Source organism: Aythya marila (genome assembly GCF_965140915.1).
Source record: "Aythya marila genome assembly, chromosome: 5".
NCBI classification, from domain to species: domain Eukaryota; kingdom Metazoa; phylum Chordata; class Aves; order Anseriformes; family Anatidae; genus Aythya; species Aythya marila.
The window spans coordinates 2,910,705-2,923,445 of NC_139046.1; the positions used below are offsets into that span (position 1 = coordinate 2,910,705).

The 12,741-nt window shown below is 60.5% G+C and overlaps 1 protein-coding gene across 6 annotated transcripts in view; it reads right to left on the minus strand.

The window, feature by feature from the left end:
• The window catches only part of NIN (ninein), a 57,382-nt gene extending 45,472 nt beyond the window's left edge, over positions 1–11,910 (minus strand). For 4 of the 6 annotated variants that reach the window (XM_082761397.1, XM_082761392.1, XM_082761395.1 and 1 more), the window contains exons 1-3: positions 11,284–11,410; positions 6,558–6,761; positions 2,994–3,075 (exon numbers count right to left, since the gene is read on the minus strand). In XM_082761397.1, the coding sequence (XP_082617523.1) occupies positions 2,994–3,075; positions 6,558–6,740 (265 nt within the window). In that variant the 5' untranslated portion in view covers positions 6,741–6,761; positions 11,284–11,410. Of the gene's footprint in view, positions 1–2,993; positions 3,076–6,557; positions 6,762–8,836; positions 8,968–11,283; positions 11,411–11,871 lie in introns of those variants that run through there. The other 2 variants (XM_082761393.1, XM_082761394.1) reach the window with 2 other exon arrangements.
• Between the last annotated feature and the right edge of the window lie 831 nt (positions 11,911–12,741).

Consider the following 12,741-nt stretch of genomic DNA (forward strand, 5'->3'; position numbering starts at 1 on the left):
GAGAGCAGAAAGCTCGCCCCTGCCCCACGAGGCTCCATCTTCCAACCACGGGGATCCCATCAAACCACCAAAAAAATAAAAAAAATAAAAAATAAATCACACTTTTGGAGCCACACAGCTTCTGTTAACACGGGGCACAGCGGCAACCTGTGCTTCCCGAGCGCAGAGCGCCAAAGGGCTGAGCTCATTTCCAGCCCAAAATCATGGGGAAGGATGAGGAAGGGCTTCTTAACCCACACTTGCTTCAAAGGCAGGTGAGGAAATAAGAAGGAAACATCAAAAATCAGCACTTCAAGGGATACAGAGCTGTGCTCACCCCCCCAGGCGTGGTGAACCTCAGGCTCCTATGGAGCTGAGCCCCGGCACCCCGTGGGTAGAGATGCACCCCGTGCAGCCTCCAAACAGGGAAAAAGGTGGAAAGAAGAAAATAGGGCGAACCCTCCCTGCTTTCTGCAGCCCTCAGCAATGTGAGGAATCAGAGAAATACATGCTTTGGAGCCAGAGCCTAATTAGACACTGGGGTCTTATCTGATCCCCCCCAACTGCCCCCGAGCTGCAGGGCGAGGGCAGGAGCCAGCAGCGGTGCCCTGATGGCCAAAAGGAGCCCGTGGGCACCTGCCTGAGCTCCCTCCCTGCCCCTACGGGGGGATCACAGCTCCCAAAGCCCCTCTGAACAAATAAAACCAGTCTGCATTTCAGAAGGAAAGCCCCAGTTGAAGCACCGCAGCCAGAACCATCGATTCCCAAGCTCCCCGGCTGGAGACCCACACCCGATTTTCTGCCTTCCTGCCCCACAGAAATCATCTCCAGCCCTGCTCTGCCCTCGGAGGCATTTCACACTTTGGGCTCAGCAAACGAGGCAGAGGGAAGCAGCAGCTCCTGGGGACCCTGCCCAGGGCGCCGTGGCCAAAAACTGAGGTGTTTTGGCCAAAAAAAGGCACTGCCTGCACCTGAACCACCCCCATGGCTTTGTACTTCTCCCCACATAGGTCCAATCGCAGATTTATCCCGGGTGTTCCCGTAATCCCGCACTCCACCCCATTAATCCCTCCCTGCTCGGGCTGCTAGCACACGGATGGGACTTCTTAATTTTTATTGCCCCCGGACAGCCTCCTCCCAGCACAGCAGGGCACACGGCACGTGTTTTTCTGCTTTTCCCAGGGGAACAGCATCTTCCCCGTGCGGGGTGCCCAGCCACAGCGCTTCCCAGCAGGGCTGGGGTTTGCCCGGCCAGCTGGGGCTCTGCTCCTGCACCAGCAGCCCCCCGAGGGGACGCAGCTGATGACAGCAGTGCAAGGAGCTCTGCCTGCCCTCAATTTGTAGGGCAGGCCCCAGGACCCCTCCTCTTGCCTGTCTGCCCTTCAGAGAGGGAACTGAGCTCCTTCGCCAAGGGAAAATAATCAAGTTGAATTAAATCAGCCGCTCCCTGCAAGCGTGAGCGCATCGCCCACCTGCTCTCCTCTCCCCTTCCCAAAATGGGGAAGCCCCTAGAAACCTCTTCCGAGGGAACTGCTTTTGCACCACGCAGCTTTTCGGGTTCCTCATCCCCAGCCTGTGCCCAGCTGGGCAGCAGTGACAGCACCCATCCACCCATCCCTCCCTCCGGTCACCGCGTACCCCAGGGACCTTCCCATCACCCAGCTCCACACGAAACCACAGCATCACCACACGTGGCCCCTTCCTTACGGGGGAAACCCAGCAGATGCAGCAAACAGCCTTCAAATCCATGCTTCCCCCACAATTAAATTCTCATTTTAATCGCACGACGCAGAGCTCTTCACGCGATTTTCCCCCCCCCCTCCCCAGCCCGGGGCTGGCTGTAACGCCGGCGTTTCGGCGGTCGCTGACAGCTTGACACCAGCAGCACAAAGCAGCTTGTTCTCCAAATCTCGAGTTTGATCTAAATTAAAAGCAGTGCAGGCTTCTGCGTTAACCAACCTGTCAAAACGTATTAAAAATAAATGCCTCCTGGGGCCTGCCCGTGCCCGGCTCCCTACCTGCCGCGCCACCCCTTCTCCACCCCTCACGCTCCTCTTCCAGGCTGATTTCCCCTGCGATAACCCCAAATTGAGCCGTTTCTAGAAGATTTCTTTGCATTTAGATAAAGCCAGAGCTTCTCAGCCATATGATTCCCCCGTAAACGCGGAGATTCAGATTAGTTCTGGTTCATTGGGGTGCCGGGGCTGCCTCCCGCCCCGTGCCAGCTCCTCTCCAGTGGGCTGGAAGGGATTGAAGCAAACCTGAGCCCCCCCCGAGGCACCAGCGATGCCCCCCCGTGCCCCCCAGGACCCACTGACAGCACGGGGAAGCTGCGTTAAGGGATGCCTGGCGCAGGAGCTGTCAGCACCCATCTCCCTCGGCGCATTAAGAGCTTCAAAAATGAAGTAGGGGGAAAAAAAATTAAAAAAAATCCATCAATTGCATCTCTTGGGTTATTTTCCAGCCTGTTTTGGGGAGGAAGCTGTCATTTTGCTGCCTGGCTGCGCTGCTGAGCGAGGATGCTCGAAGGGCAGAGCCGAGATGGATGCTCCAGGAGGAGCCTGGAGTTCCCCTCGGCCCCGTGCTAAGCTCTTTTCTCCTTGGGGGATTTCACACCCCGCTGCTTGGCGGGCAGGATTAGGATGGGATTTACATACAGGTGTGTGTGTGTGTGAGCAGAGCTCAGCCCCCGCTCCAGCTGGGCTGCGGGGGCTCAGCCCCAGCCACGTGCGCTGGGAGGGGGATACCAGAGCTGTGACCTGATCTTCTGCCAAGGGTTTAAAAAAAAAAAAAAAAAAAAAAAAAAAAAAAAAAAAAAAAAAAGTCTAAAAAGCACAGGGAAACAAAGAAAGGAGAAAAAAAAATATCCTTTTCTTTTTTGCTCTCCTCTCTGGGAGCAGGAGCGCCCACCTCAGCACCCAGAAAGCGTTTTCACTTCTGAGTTTCTCTGTGAGAGCCACCCAAGCCTGCTTTTCCTAGGAAAACAGGCTATTTTTGATAGTTTCAGTATTTACCTGGTTCTTGGAAGTGCTCTTCATTTGACAGGGTTCTGGACAAGATGAGGATGAGTGCTTCTTTAAATTGGTCAAAGTGGACCTGCGGAAAAAAGAAGGGAAGAGATCAGCTGGCACAGGTGATTAAATATCAGGCTAATGATCCCGCAGAAGAGTGGCAGCAAGGGAAACACCCGAACAGATCACAACACCAAGCCAGGACCATGCCTTGGAGAAACCACAGCGAGCAACAGAGGCACAGGCAGTGCCTTTGAGCTCGTGGAGATGCCCAGCGGCCCCACGTGCCAGAAAATACTTTCTGGAGCTGATGGCAGAAAGCTGCAGAAACACCAGCTCTGGAGCCCGGCTATAGGAGAACCAGGGAGGGATGATCTCAGTGCTCGTTTATCCCCCCTCCCTTTTCCATCTGCATCTTCCCAAAAAAAAAAAAAAAAAAATCTCTTTCTGCCTCTGCCACGAACAGTTGCAAGGGGGGTAGAGCCCCATGGGGAATGCGAGCAATGCCAGCCCCGGCACCGCGAGGCGGAAACGTGGGGACAGCTGGGGAAGCTCTGACATGGCACAGCTGGCCACCACGACTCCTTTGGGCTGCAGAAACCTGAGGGGGAATTTTTGGCATCGAACAGAAGCCTTTATATTTAGAGAAGCGGGGGACAGGCACCGCAGCGAGGAGGGCGGGGGTCCGGCCACGCGCGCGCTTCACCAGGACAGTTTACAGAGATAGAAGATGCTTGATAAAAAAAAAAAAACTTGAAATTTAGAATAAATGGGCAGGGAAAAACCACGGGGCAGGTTCTGAGCAGGAATGAAGGGGAAGGAGGAGGGGGCTGCACCCTGTGCCCCCCCGGCTGCAGCTGCAGGCCAGATGGCTCCGCGCACCGCGATTGTGCCGTGACCGCGGCCATAGGAGCCCGAGGAAGATTAGGCTGCGGGGCCAGAGCCCGTAATGCTGCAGACCCCTGGATTTAAAATGCAAATGGGCAGCACAAGACAATGGGCACGGCTGCTCCGTGGGGCTCACAGGTGTCCCTGGTGTCCTACAGAGGGAGGTGGTGCAGGCATGGCCCTAAGGAGAACCCGCGTGCCTTCAGCGCCCAACTTTTGGATGAAGGTGGGAGAGCTGGGGGGATATTTTTCTTCCCGTTAGACCTGCTGGAAAACCTCGAGCACATCCTAAGAGCCAGGAAAAGCAGCATCTGCTCGGGTTGCACACTTGACCTTGGACGCTGCACGCCCGTGCACAAAGAATTGCAGCTGCTAAAATTAAAGCTGCGCTCGGAACAAGCCAGGAGAGGAAACCCACGGCACAGCAAAGCCACAGAGCCTAAAATATCTCTTTTTAAAGATCCCTTGCCTTGGCTTTGCTGTGGCAGCCCCCTGGGGTGGCAGGATCCTGCCAGAACAGCCTCTGTGCTCTGCTGAGACAGCACCAGCAGCCGAGGGAGCTGGGTAAGGACAGCACCAGCACCAGGACAAAGCGCTTCTGAGGCTGCCCCAGACGGCCGAGCCAGCCCCCTGCCAAAAGGCTGTCTGAACGCGAGGCAGAAAGCCCGCAGCAGCGAAATGCTGGCAGGGTATTTAAAGTTTAATGCTCCTTTTAGCATGCTCGGCTGAACCCGGGGTATTTTGGAAGCGGCAGCTCGCGCATCTGCTCCCAGCTGCCCCCCGGCAGCCCCTGGGGTGCTCGCTGGGGGGGCACAAGAGCCCAAATTGGCCACGGGTGGAGGTGGGATCAGGGTCAGGGCCACGTCTCCTGGTGAGCTGCAGGGGGTTGGGGGCACCGGGGGCTGCCACGGTGCCAGCACATGGAGCAATTCCCCCAGCCCTGCCAGCACAGGAGGAGAGCATCGTGGTGTTTTATCCTCCTGCTGCATTGGGAGCATCAAGCCCCGGTGAGGAGAGCATTCCCAGAACAAGCAAATCCGAGACAAACGAGACAAATGACCCCACACAGACACAGAGCCCAGGGCACACACCAAGCGCCGGCTGCCCAGCGGTCCCAGCACCTCTCAAGGCTCAGCGCCTGCTTTGACACCAGCTTCCTATGAAGCCAGCGCCTTGTTAGCACTAGAAAGAGAGCGCGCATGTGCCGAGCTACCTGCTGCTTTTTTCCCTGCTTGCCCCAGCAATGCAAATCAGCCGTCTGCAGCCGTGGGCCCTGGGGAAAGCGAGCGGCGGCGGCTCCTCGCAGCTCCCTGATCCCCACTGAGCCTTCCCCAGAGCCCCGTCCCCACTCGTGGGCTGCTTCCCGCAGCATACAGGGGGAGCTCTGGGTGGGATGGGATGGGAATGGGGTACCCTGAACCCAAATCTCCTGCTTGGTGTGCTAAAAGGCACCATGGATGATGGGGAGTGGCTCACCAACACCGTGGCGCACCAGCAGCATCGGGGGGCACCTGAGCTCCCCGTCCCCAGCTGGGGACGGCCACCAAGGACAGCCCCGTGTCTGGAGGTGCCCGACTCGCCCTGTCCCTGCCACTCACATCACCCAGCCACCCACAGGCACCACCACCACCACCGTGCTGTTCCCAAACGCCACTCCGCGTTAGCTGCTAACTGATGGGTATCGCGGGGAGGGGGGGGGGGGCTGCACGCATGGCCCGGGGCCCCGAGCAGGCAGCCTGCCCGGGGAATGCCAGGAATTGCTGCAAGCATCGCGTGAGAAGAGGCATTTGGGATGGTCCAGCTCTGCTGCGAGGCAGGATTTATACAACCCTGAGGGACCCCAACCAAAGCGTGCGCTGCTTAATCCCCAAAGCGCTGCACGGAGCCGGGGGGGGGCACCACGTGTGTCTCTGCTCCCCGCAGCACCCTGCATCCATCCTCACAGCACAGCCCCGGCACAAAAGGCAGCACGTGGCCCCACAGACAAGCACGCTCCCCCCGGTGCCCTCCCGTTCAACGGGGCCCCTCCAAGAGCACCAAAACAAAGGCGGCTCCGCCAGGCGCCACCATCTGCGGCACCGCGCTGGATGCTGCGCTCCCGACGGGGTCCCAAAGAAACCCAGGGGACCCCAGAGCTTAGCCATGGGCTGCTGGTGCTGCTAACGAGCACAGGCACCGGGGAGACGCAGGGAAATGTCAGGAGCAGGTTGTTATGGCAGGGTTGTGAGCGCGAGCCATCCCTGCAGACAAAGAGAGGGGAAAAAACGCTCCTTGGGGTCCCTCGCAGGGCAGCCTGCAGGGGTTGAGCTGGTAGCTGGAACGGGGTGAGCGTGAGCCACAAAACCAGACAACAGCAGCCATGTGGCAGGAGCCTGAGGGGGCCGAGCAGCACGGGAAATCTCTGGGATTGGAGCAAAAAGCCACGCTGGGAATGCAAAGGTCGGAAACCCCCCTGGATCAGCTCCTGCTTCCACGCCAGCCACTCCCACGGTCGGGAGAAGGGCTGCAGCCATGGGGCGAGCAAGGAAAAGGAGGATTTGTCCCTTGAAGGAACCAGTTTGCTTTGTAAAAGCTGCGTTTTGATGGGAAACCGGAGTCCAAACAACTCAGCACAAAGCAGCTCTGCCACGGGGAGCGTGCCCATGGGGCTGACAAAACCGGCGCCCACCCCGGCCTTACCCTGCCTAGGAGGTTGCCCTGGAGCAGGGTCTGCTGCAGCGCCGGGGCCACCTCCTCCAGGTGCAGCACGTGGCACAGGTCGGTGAGCTCCTCCTGCCCCAGCGAGCCCGTGCCCGTGCTGTCGAAGCTGTCGAAGAGCTCCTTGAGGCGGGCTTCATACTGGTCCTGCTCAGCTTCATCCATCCCATAGCCTGCCGCGCTCACCTGTGGGGGGAGATGGGGACGGTTAGGACTTCCCACAGCAAAGCAGCGCAGAAAAAAACCCCAAGGGCTGACAGAGCAGCAGCCCACACCACCAGTTTCAACCTCATGTGTGGTTTTTTTTTGGATATCTGCACCCTGCCAGGCAGCAGCTCAGCTACGGGCACGCATGGCCCCCTTGGCACACGGATACCATGGCGCAAGAAGGCACAGCGCAGACACCCCAAACCAGCACCTTCCCCATTATTTGCATTATTTGCATGCACGCAGAGCTGGGGCAATGCCACGCAGCCCCGTTGTGCTGAGCTGGGCTGGATGTCCCCGTGCTGGGTCACTGCCCTGTCCCCACGCTGCGGGGACTCGAGGTCAGGCCCTGCCCGGAGGCAAAGCTCAGAGCACTGCGCCAGGAGAGGGACGCAGCCAGGGCAGCAGCAGGGCACGGAGCCAGCCCCGGAGCAGAGCTGGATCATTTCTCCTCTGCTGCACGAGCTGACAGCCCCAGGAGCTGCCCTGGCACTGCCCGGGGGCTCGCCCTCCCCATCTCCATCGAGTCAGGAGCTGCGCCTCCAAAGCGGCACTGATCAGAGCGCCCCAGCCCCAGGAATTGGTTTGGGAGGAGGGGGCAAGGAGAGCAATTCTCCATCCAAAATGCAGGATCTGGCTGGCCTCCGTTCAACCAAGTGCCACCACCACTCCACAAGCGCACTGTGGGCTCTGCAATGGGTATCACGGGGACCCTGTGCCCAGGGATGCTCGGCCAGCCTCAGATCATGGCCCAGCACTGTCCCAGTCTCCATCTGAATTTGTTTTGCCCACTCTGCCACATGCTTTCCAGGCCACAAATCCCAAAGGAGAGCTCATCTCCAAGCCCCCTGCCACGGCACAGCCACCCCCCTCCTCCCACCACCTCTGCCCCCACCAGCGGTGCTCACAGACACCCCAAAATAAGCAGGGATCGGCTGTCAGAGCACCACGAGCCATCAGCTTGCACGCACACCCTGCAGCAGAGGTGTGACCAGGGAAGGCCGACCAGGAATTAGGGAATTCAGACACCTGCGGGGCAGGTGCTGCAGCCAGGACCTTGATGGGTTTGGGGTTTGGCTGGAGAGGATGCTCCCTGTGCCTGCCAAGGGGTGTGGGGTCTGTGGGGCAGAAATAGCCCAGCCTGGCTGCCCTCCCACCCCAAAGGGACACCACAAGGCCAGCAGCAGAGCCAGACGTCCCTACAGAGATGCAGCCAGCCCCATATCTTCACACCCAAGCTCTGCAACCTCCCTGTCCCCCGTTTTTCACCCCCCAGGAGCCTCTGGAGTTGCTTTAGCAAAGCACCCGGGGAGGGTGCAGACGTGTTTGCATTCAACCTGGGGTGCAGAGGAGGAGTCAGCACCCAAAACCCCAGCTGCCTGCAAGCAGAGGGAAGGCAGCAAACTGGTTTCTTGCTTCTCACACCAGTAACCCCACTTCCCACTCGATCCCAGGGTGCTGGGTACCAGCATCGCCGCCACCCTGAGAGCCCCCAAACTCCAGCCTGTGGAAATTCCCAGGCATTTTTTTAGCCTCTTCCCTTCAGGTTCAGCCACCTCCTGTCCCTCAGAGACCTTTCCCGACCCTAATTCCACACCGCCACAACCAGTTCCCCCAGTTAGGTAGGGCAAAGAGCTCAGTGCCACCTCCTGGCGTGTCCCTGGGCACCGGTGCTGCTGCGGTATTGGGGTCACCAGCCGAGCCCCTCACTCGGTGCCGCAGCAGCCCCAAAAACTGACCCCAAATGAGCCCAGGCATGCTCAGGGAGAAGGGGTGGGGAACCCATAAAACCGGGGAGGAAAATAGGATGGTCAAAGAGCATGGGGTGCACGGTCCCTGTCTGGGGCTGGACCCTAGGTGAGTTTTTGGGCACGGTGTCTGGGGCAGCCTGGCAGAGAGGCACAGCCGGAGCTCACCAGGCTACAAACACAACCAGGGAGAGACCCCACCACCCCCACACAGCCAGAGGGGGATATTCCAGGCTTTCCCAGGATAAAAAAAAAAAAAAAAACAGAAAATAAATAGGATCTTCCCCCCCCCAGCTCCTCGCCTACCTGCGGTCAGTGGCGGCGCGCTGCCGGCAGCCAGGCGGTGCCGCACGCATCCTGCACACCCTCCATCTTAGGCAGCCGGCTGTGCAAGGTGACCCAAGATGCCTACTCCCAGCTGAATTATTCAGCAGCGCTTCAGGGAAAAAAAAAATAATAAATAAAACCACCCCACACCCTCCTACCTGCCCGGCTCGGGAGGTACCGGGGAGCTCCTGCCGTGGGCGCAACGAGGGCAGCGGCACCGAGGTGCCCAAAGCCACCCGAACCCACGGGCTGGGGGGATTGGCAGCAGGAGAAGGGCTGAGAAAGGAGGGGGGGGGAACACGAAGCAGCAGCACAAAGCCCCGAATTAAAGCCCAGCCCTTTCATCTCGGCTCCAGATGGGCCAGCAGCTGAGATGCAGGAGGGCGGCTGGCGGGATAATAGCGGCGCTGAGCACCGGCGGCAGCTGGGCCAGGCTGCCCCGGCCCACAGAGGGGGGAGAGGGGCCCCCAGCCCCTCCGGGGTCACTCTGCTGGCATTTATCTTCAGCCCTGTGGGTCATTTTAAGCCCCCCTCCCAAATGGGCAGCTTGAGGAAACCGGGCAGGTTTAGGAAAAATGGGCTTTTCCTTCAATTTCTGCTCTGCCTACAACAAGTCCTCGGCAGCAAGGAATAATGGGACGAGGAAGTTTCAGCAGCATTTCTTTCCTTCCTTTAAATCCAGCCCCTCCAGAGAGCCAGATAACCTTCAGAGCACAGCACACCACGCAGAGGCCTGACGCGAGCACGTTCCCAGCTAAATTTAACTCAAATAATACAGGCTCAAAATCGTAATTACCACCGAGCACAGCAACTGCTGGATCGACATCAGCCTCCAAGCTTTAGCCTCGAGCTACAGAAGACGCACGCTGCCCGAGCGATCCCTGCACCACGGGGTGAAGATGGCACAGCGAGCACAGCACCTTTTTGTGCCCACACAAGGGTGCATCAAGCCAAGCAGCACATTTGCTCGGCACAAGGCTCACGGAGCTATTTCTATGGCTATATCACCAACGTTGTCTGTGTGCCTGCACCAGGGGTCAGGGGCGATCCCTGCAAGGCACAGAGAGGTGCTGCTGTCACCTCCACCTTTGGTGGTCTCGGCTCAAACGAGGGGCTGACAATTAGCAGCCTGTGACCGCCCATTGGAGCCACATCTCGTGGCCACGTCCAAAACACGACAGCAGCTCCAGGATGTGACCATTGTCACCCTGTGCTGAGGAACCTGGGCAGGTTAACAGCACCTTCCCTCTCTGCTTTGACACCCAGGGTGATGGGAACAGAGCTGCCAAGGAAGGCCAGGACCTGGGCACGCTGATGGGTTTTGTTCGGGGATGCTCAGCAGCCACAGAAATGGGGCTCTGGAGCCAAAAGGCCGGAGCTGGATGAATCTCAACTTATTGTCTCCTTTCCCTAATGATCTGTCTCGCCCACCCCAGCTGTGGCTGAGCTGTGATTCAGTGCTCACACCGCAGACCCCGACGCCAGCTCCGGGGGGATGTCTGAGCTAAACCCACGCCAGGTCCCACCCCGCCGTGTGCCGTCCCCTCTCGGGGAGCTGTGGCTCCTTTGCAGGTCGCACAACAAGAAGGCAAGGGAAAGGAAAACAACAAGGGGGCAGCGAAGCCCCCCGAGTGTCAGTAAATCACTTCGGCTCCGTAAATCACTTCGCAGCACGCCCGGCTCTTCAGGGGTCACCACCGCAGTCAGCCGTACAGCTGGCGGCTCCTCCTCCCCATTGAGCACCGCAATAATTTCCACAGCCTGGCACCGGGCTGCTTTGCACCTCAATGCCACCTTCCACCCCCCCCCCCCCAAAAAAAAAAACAACACAGCAACCCCCCCCCTAAATCGGCGGAGAAAGGGGATCCTGTTAACCAGCCTCCCCGCTCCCCAGATTAGCGGCGGAGCGGCGGCACGTTAAGCGCCATAAATTTATGTAAAGAGCTTCAAAAGGCAGCGCAGCGCTTTGAATATTCACGCCACCTCGGTATTTGCATGGCAATGGGTCCTTTCAGCCAGCAGCCCGCACGCCACCAAGCAAAAACAAAGCACCCATCTGGCCGGATTTGCGCCGCGGCCACTCGGGGAGCCCCCGGCCCCGGGGGGGACCCGCGCTGCGCACCCGAAGGAGGTGATTTTGGGGATGCCAAGCGAGCTGCTGCCGGCACACAGAGCCCCCACGGAGCTCCCCCACCCCCCCCCCGGGGCTGAATCACGGCTCCCCCCGCACGCAGGCACGGCGCCGAGCGCCCTCATCCCTGCGGCACCGGGGCTGGAGGCGATGCGCAAGGACGGATGCGGCTGCGCCAAGCAGGGCGCACGAAAAAAAAAAAAAAAAAAAAAAAGCCTCGGACCCCATCTCCTGCGGCTGACCCTAAAAAAAAAAAATCCGATTTGGGGTTCCCCCCGCTCGCCCCCATCCTTACCGTGCCGCCCACCGCCCGGGATGCGCCGGAGCCGCCGTGCCCATGGCTTCCTACCGGGGACCGGCTGCTGCTGCAGCGGTGGGGGGGCTTCGGCGGCGACAAAATCCCCCCCCCGCTGCCTCCAGTTCCTCCCCCGGCAGCTTTCTGCGGCTTTCACAGCCGGGGCAGAGCCGGCCCGGCGCCGCCTCCCCGGAACGGGAGGGCCCGGGGCGGGAGGGGGGCGCGCAGCACCTCCGGTATTAGGGGCGGCCCCCAGGGGGGGGCGGCGAAGGGCGAAACACCCGGGGGTCGCGGCGGAGCGGGCACCCCAACCGCGGTGCCGCTCACCTGCCTGGAGCGCCACCACCCTCACTAAAGGGCTGCTGGGGGCTTTTGGCACATCCCGGGGACCCCCCCACCAGCACCCAACCTCTAAAGGGTGGTGGGCTGCGCCCCGGGACCACCCCGGTGCCGGGGTGCCCCCTCCCCATCACCCCCACCATCTCCATCACCCGCCGGTGTTGGGGGTCCCCTCCTCACCATCCCCATCACCCCCCAATATTGGGGTCCCCCCCACCGCTCCGAGGTCCCCCCCCGGCCCCAGCTCACCCGGCGCTGCTGCCGGTGCGCGGAGCGGTGCGGAGCAGGAGCGCGGCTGCCGGGGGAGGCGCCCGGTTCAAATGCAGCGGCGTTTATTGGGCCGCGGCGCGGGGGCGGCCCCGGGGGCGCGGGGAGGCCGCCGGCCCTTTGTGCGCCGGGAGCCGCCCCCCCGGAGCCGCCCCCGCCCCGCCGCACACCGGGACCCCCCCCTTCTGCCCGCCCGGTATCGCGACAGCCGGTATCGCGACACTCCGGCGCCCCCCAGCCCGCGCGCAACGCGGGTCCCCCCCGCGCGTCCGTGCGTCCCCGCCGGTGACACCCGGGTCCCCACCCGGAGAACACCCCCAAAAAGGGGCCCTATTAAAGCATGGGGACCCTCCCGGCTCCCCCCTCGCCAGCTGAGTTTAGGGAGCCGGGGCTGTGGCTTGTGGCTTCTCTGATGGCTAGTAAGGGGTTGTGCAACCCTGCAACCCGCTGCGGCACGCACTCATTTGCCTCTCTGCTGAAACTCGAGGGCCGTGCTGGTCGTTAGGCACCTTCCTCTTCTTTAGGATGAACCTGAAATTGGTCTGAGGGTCCAAAATGTTTAGGAGGGAGGGAAGCAAAAACCTCGTGGCCAGATGAAGCCTCGCTTCGGTGGGAAACCCTACTGGAGAGCCATGGGGTCATGCAGGAGAGCTGGGCCGGCCTGCCGTGCCACCCCACAGCTGTGGGGACACAGGGGACGTGGCATGGGACCTGAACACCCCAATAAAGGTGTGGTGGCACCTGGAGCAGCCCCAGTCCCTGTGCACCCTCACCAAATGTCACAACCTTCTGTGGCAGTGCCACCATGGTGGGACGCATGGATGGGAGCGGGACCCCGGCCGTGGGGCATGT